General features: G+C 31.3%; 1 protein-coding gene across 1 annotated transcript; it reads right to left on the reverse strand.

The window, feature by feature from the left end:
• Positions 1-3,280: 3,280 nt before the first annotated feature.
• Positions 3,281-5,559, reverse strand: LOC107879938 (endo-1,4-beta-xylanase 5-like). Its single transcript, XM_016726862.2, has 6 exons — positions 5,500-5,559; positions 5,176-5,398; positions 4,847-5,010; positions 4,646-4,744; positions 3,762-4,535; positions 3,281-3,640 (listed from the first exon to the last, which is right to left on the reverse strand). Exons 1-6 carry the CDS (start codon positions 5,557-5,559, stop codon positions 3,281-3,283), a joined length of 1,680 nt encoding a protein of 559 aa, XP_016582348.2.
• Positions 5,560-6,577: the final 1,018 nt, after the last annotated feature.

Genomic DNA, 6,577 nt, shown 5'->3' on the forward strand with positions numbered 1-6,577 from the left:
GTTATTTAGTTTGTTTCATATTGTTCCTTATATCATGAATTTTTTTCATGTATTTTCATCTAAACTTTTTTGAAAATTTTGTTCTAATTGTGATTTAATCTTATTTTTTTAATTGGATTCTTTTTAAAAAATATTTAGAACTTTGAAAGCAACTAAAAAAAGGTTATGAAATCTTAATTAGCTAGAAAGCACTACAAATCTGTACCTAAAGGAGTTGTACTATTTTAAAACTCTATAAGGCATGAAACGTAAAATAAAACTCTAAAAAAGAATATTTGTTGGCTCAATTAGTGGTCGGTGTAAAAGAAATTACACAATGAAATGTCTTCCTGTATACATACATACTCTAGCACACAAATATTTTATTTCTTTAGCATACGAAAAAATACACAAATCCAATTGTTTATCGTACCTTTTTTTTAGTTCATTTCAATATCTTTTTTTTTAAATACTCTATTTTTATCTTTTTTAGTTCATTTCAATATCTTTTTTTAAATACTCTATTTCTAAATTTTCATATAGTATATTTAAAACTACAAGATTAAAATATATTTTAATATATTTCACATGTCTATAATAATTAAAAGAGACATTAGAAAATGTATGGTGAATTATCATGTTTGTCACATTTTTTGTCTTAAAATTAGTGTTGATTTTTAAAATTTTTAACTTAATAATATAACGTACACACAATAATTTTTTCTTTTGATATTCATTTATTGTTAATTAATTATATACACGTGCAAAGCACGTACACCTAAACTAGTATATATATATATATATGCAGTACATTACCGCATACAAGGTATATTTTACTACTATCATTATCATTGCTATTACTATGATACTATCACTTACATTATTATTATCATTGTTATTATCAGATTATTTTCACTTTATTATACCTATGTATGTTATTATGACATTTATCTTTAACTTAGTTCAACTTAAATCTGTTCGAATTGCACAAGCGAAAAGAATTTTATACCTTTTCATACATTTCTAAATCCTCATGCATTTATATTTATTTTAAATAAATTCTTTCACACTTCAAAAGTATACTTTATTTACCCTGTAATGAATTTTATTCACATATTTTAACTTTGCAAAGTCATAAGATCTTATACTCGCTACTCTACATATTATAACAACAAAAGTTACTACTATCTCTCATAATTTTTCAAAATATTCGTTTATTTATAACTATATTATTTCCTTGTATGTGATAGTGTTACATCTTTATGTGCCTTGACTACTTTTTTTTAAATTTTATTTATTTATTTAAAAATGATGACGGTTTTTCTTATCACTTTTAACAAATAACTAAGGCAAAATATTCTCTAAATATTTCTAAAGCTAAGTTTAAGGACTATCTTCGGATAGGTTCTGAGGGGTGCTTAATACCTTCCTCTCGAGTAACCAAAACCCTTACTTAGAATCTTACTGGTTTTCACACAAAGATTTAGTAACGATTATAGAGAACTGAAACCCTAGAAATTGATAAGCAATCGCACGAAAAATTGATCAACCAAAATCGACTTTAAAACCCAAAACTCCGCCCAAAGCTCCCCGAGCTCTAGCTGAAAATCTCCCCGGAAGGCTCAAAATGACCAAACTCCGAAGAGATGAATCGCTCACGACCAAAAAAAAACCACAAAATACTCCAATGGTACCATTGCTAGAATAGAAAAATGAGCTGGAACGGATTACTGGCTCTGATACCATGAAAACATGAAGATTTCGCTCATAATTTAGTGAAGAAACAACTAAAATTTGAGTTGAAGAAGACGAGTCAAAGAGAGAAAAAAAAACTTTCTTCTTTCTCTCAAAAAATGAATAATCGCCGCTTTATAAAAATATCTGCCCCTTATAATATTCCTACTAATTATTACAAAATATTGGATCACTGCCTATTGGGTTCAAAACCCGGATACAAATAAATATAAGAGGCCCAACTAACTAAGGCCCAAACTATGTAATGTCAAGACAATGTTGCAACATACAATACACACCAGCGTATTTTTTTTGAAATTTCAATAATATCCTTGGTCGGCAAGCATGTCGATTGTCACCTGTATGCTTATTGCCACTTTGTATATAGTATAATAATAAGCTTTTTGCTTCTCTTTTTCCTCTTTGTTATTGAGCTACTGAGCTGTACAATCAGCTGACAGGTTGTTAAGTTTGTTAGAGGTTGTTATAGTGATCATGTGTTGATCACATGTAGCAATTGAGATGATTAAGTTGGTGCTATCCTCTATATATAGAGGAGATTAGGTGTGCACTAGTAAGTTTCAGAAGCTAAGAGAAAACATAGAGTAGGAACATGTAAACTCATGAGTTTCTTAATGCAGTTTCAGTTTCAGTTTCTGATTTCCTTCAATTTATTGGCTGTGTAGAAATTATTAGTTTTTTAATTAACTTATTTCTCATTTGATGTTGCTTTGTTACAAGTTTCAACCTTTTATCGATTTCGAGTTGCATAATTAGATGTTATGTGTATCCTTTATCAAGACATGAGTTCTGATTCTATATGTTATTTGCAATATTATTTCTATAATAGCATATATTTGCTAACACCGTATATTGTGCTTTAACCTCCCTTTTTTCTTTTTAAATCTCAAATCACTTATTTTCTTTAAATATTGACATGTTTGCTATTTATTCAAAAATATTTATTTTCTTATGGGGTGCCTTCTCTTCCAAATCATTTTATTAAGGTAAATGGGGGAGTAATAATTTTGTTCTTCTCACATGTAGTTTTATTTATTGTCCTGAAATTCATGTGCAACGCACGTACATCAAATTAGTTTTGGATAAAAACGCATGGGATTCCTTTTTTGTTAGAAGCCACAGTGAAACTGTAATTTTTATTGTTGGACATTCGAGTGTAATTTTTGTTTGAAAATCCATTTTTTTCAGCCATTGAGTGCCTCTGATCGAAATCTGTTTTCACAACTATTCCTCCATTAGGACTAGTTATTGTTTGAAGGGGTAACGATATAAAAAGCCAACAAGTACGCAGTAATTATATATTACAAGGTATAGTATAAGGTTATTTTGAATAAGAAACGCCAAATTTAAGCGGAACGTTAGGCATTCTTCCATTGTTATTTAAACCACACACTGTTTGAAGCACCACGTGTATTGACATTTCAAGAAATTTAAATCAAACATGTTCAACTTGATTAATATGTTGTGATAATTCTTTCATTCAAATTTGGTACTCGTAACATTTATAGCAAGCATTAAAGTGCAATCCATAAGAAAGAAAACAATCTCATGCAGTAGTGAATTTGTAACTTAATGATTTCACATGATCACTTCCACCATTGGGCGTCACTGTAAAATTGTATTGGAATGACTTTGGAACCGAAGGATGAGCAACAATGGCTTTGTAATCTCCATGAAACAGTGAAGTCTCAAAATAACCCTCTGCATTCGTAATCCCAACCAAGCCCTCATGTGACAATGTCACACGAGTTTTGTCCACAACATCTCCAGTAGGCAAATTGTTGAAATTTTTATCAGTCAAACACATTCGATAACATCCATATCGTTTCCATGCTGACCAAATTAGTACGCCTTCAACAGCTGGGTGACTAACTACCTCCTTTATAATTTGATCCAAGAATATTACCTTTGATGCCCAAAAAGAAAACAAAAAAAAGTTGGAACATTTTATTAAAAAAAACATATTTTGTTCACCGACTTAATAAAATATTTGATGCGCTTTAAATTTAGATGAGAGAATTAAGTACCTGATTTGTAGTATTAGTAACATCCAACTCAGTGATCCAGATAGGCAATTTTGCAGAAGCAAGCATATCGAGTGCGGACCTAATATAAGGAGGGATCGGCAAAGAAAAATGTCCTTGCAATCCAATTCCAAGAGGACCACCATACCCTTCTTTCCTTAATTGCTTAATCTTCTTGAGGTAATTTGCTGGTGATGATGTTTCGTATGTCTTTTCTATTGTAAAAAAATCATTTAAGAAGAGAGTTGTATTATCAAACTGAGAAGCCAGACGAAAAAAGTGAGTAGATGCATTTGGACCAAGTTTGCTCTCGAAGAAGTTGAAGTGAAGATTTTCATTAATAACATCCCAGTGAAAAATTTCGCCTTTGTATTTCGCGACGACTGACTCGACCCTTTTATCAGCAGCGACAGAGAGTTGTTGTGGGGAGAGTGCAGGGACCCAAGTTGGTTGATGGTTGGGGTCATCCCACAATATATTATGGCCTCGGACAGCAACACCTTTGCTCTTGCATAATTCGACCATTGCATCAGCAGTTGAGTAGTTTACATTGCCTTGAGTTGCCTCGGTACTGTACCATTTCATTTCATCTTCAAATACCGTGACCTTGAATCTTGAAAAGAACCAATTTTGGTAAGCATTGTTGTTAAGTATGTTTTTGTTGATAGTAACACCAAATGAAAAATCGGCTCTTCTTTGTTCTACGGAGATTGTTGCATTAGGTAAAGGCTTGCCTTGTGAGTCTACTACTTGGATTGCCACTTTGCTTTTGCGTACCTACATATCATTGAGGTAAGTATGAGGCTATGAGCATATACATACATATATATACATATATATATATATATATATGAAAAGTAACATCTTTTGGTAAGTTTTAGTTTTACCTTTTCAATGCTTTGATTTTGATGGGACTCCCATTCTTCTTGGCTGAATGGTTGTACTGAAATACTGTCTGCCCATATGTCGATTGATGTATTATTGGTCTAGAAAAAGGATAATGAAAAGAATTAAGTTAAGAATTTTATACAACCGTGTTACTTATATAATTAAATCTCTACATGATAAACACTAATCAGTATCATCACCTCAAAATATAGCTGAGCAGGACCGGAAGCATTTGCTAGTCCACCCTTAAACATGGACCAACAACCAGATTTAGCATTGACCCAAGCAGCATGTTGAAAACCACTTTGTGTCTTGAATATGACTGCTATACTGGTATCATCGCCATGGTTCACTTGTACCCATCCTATAAATAATATATATTTATATAAGAATTATCTTAAGCATTCGTTTGCCCTACGCCTAAAATAAATAAAAGTATTTGGGTATGTAATATATGTATAGTTCATTAATAATAAGCATATATACAATAGTATATAATGAGTGTATGTATACATGACAAGAGTGGTACCAGAAATGACATAGAACTTGTCTTTGTCCAGTTGAAATGTTTGTGAGAACCCATGATATGATCCTTTCCTCTCTGATGCAACGATGAATTTGTTTCCATCACTTGAAACGTTGTTTCCGATTTTAGCACCTCCCGCAAGAGACCATCCATTTAATCCATCATTAAGTTCTGAATTTACCACTATCCCTCCATTATACTGAGGTTTGAGAGGATTTTTCAAACACTGCAAACACAAATTGAGAAACCATGACAAATAAGTATTTAGATTATCAACCACACAAAAGATCTTGCAAACGAATATGAGAAAAGATTGACGTGCTATGCCTCGGCTGTATAACTGTAGTCATAGTCGAGTGCATAAGCTTTGAAACCTGTCAAATACATAACAATAAAGATATAAATCAATATATGTCATTTCGTTAATGAAAACTACAAAAATTCGCGGTGTGTTTGGTATGAGGGAAATATTTCCTCGAAAATAAGTCGTGGTTTTTTACTTATTTGCTGAAGAAAATAAAAAGAAATATTGTTCAAGGGCATTAATATATAATTTAGACAAACACTGTACGTGAAGGTGGGAAGGGAGTGAGCGAGTTGGTAATAGAGGGTGTGGGAGTGGGTGGCGCAGGGTGATCGAGGCAGGGATTAGGGTTGGGGTGAGTAGATTTTAGGATTGGAGGGAGACAATCAACATGAAATGTCACTTAAAAAAAGAGAATTTTAATCACTTTTATAAAGAAAGTCATTTTATTTTAATTTTAAGCAACTTATTTTCGTAGAGAAAATATTTTTTCAACCATTAGACCAATCAAATGCAGAAAAATATAAAATATTTTCTAAAAGTTATTCTCCTCGGTACCAAACACATCCTTAATTCAAAAAAGATATAAAAACAATGGACAAAAGAGATATACACAAACATGTCGAGACAAGTAATATATAATACAACACTTGAACCAGATTTTTGCTTTTCATGATGTCCATCACAAAGAATCTGCATTTACAAATTCAGAACTAAAATGAGAAAAAAATGTGTGATTCAAAATTTAACATATGTAAGATGCAATAAAATAAGATGGACTTTTCAAATTGAGATTGAAGTTGCAAAGTATTACATAGTATAGCTTTTTCTTTTTTTTGATATATATTCTAAATCGAACAATTTAATCACAATTCAAATTGATAAAATAAAAATGTTTAGGAAGTTTTGATGTAAATATCAGTTGAGTAGAAAAAGTTTCTTGTACGGTTGTACCACTTCTCTTCAAAAAAATACACACATATATATATATATATTCTAGAGAAATAAGAACTCGTCATATACTTACATTGAGACCGAATTAAAATGCAATTTATGAAGTAGTACATGAAGTTTTTAACATGAGATGTATTTATAGTGAAA

The sequence above is a fragment of the Capsicum annuum genome, chromosome 8 (assembly GCF_002878395.1).
Source record: "Capsicum annuum cultivar UCD-10X-F1 chromosome 8, UCD10Xv1.1, whole genome shotgun sequence".
NCBI lineage: Eukaryota > Viridiplantae > Streptophyta > Magnoliopsida > Solanales > Solanaceae > Capsicum > Capsicum annuum.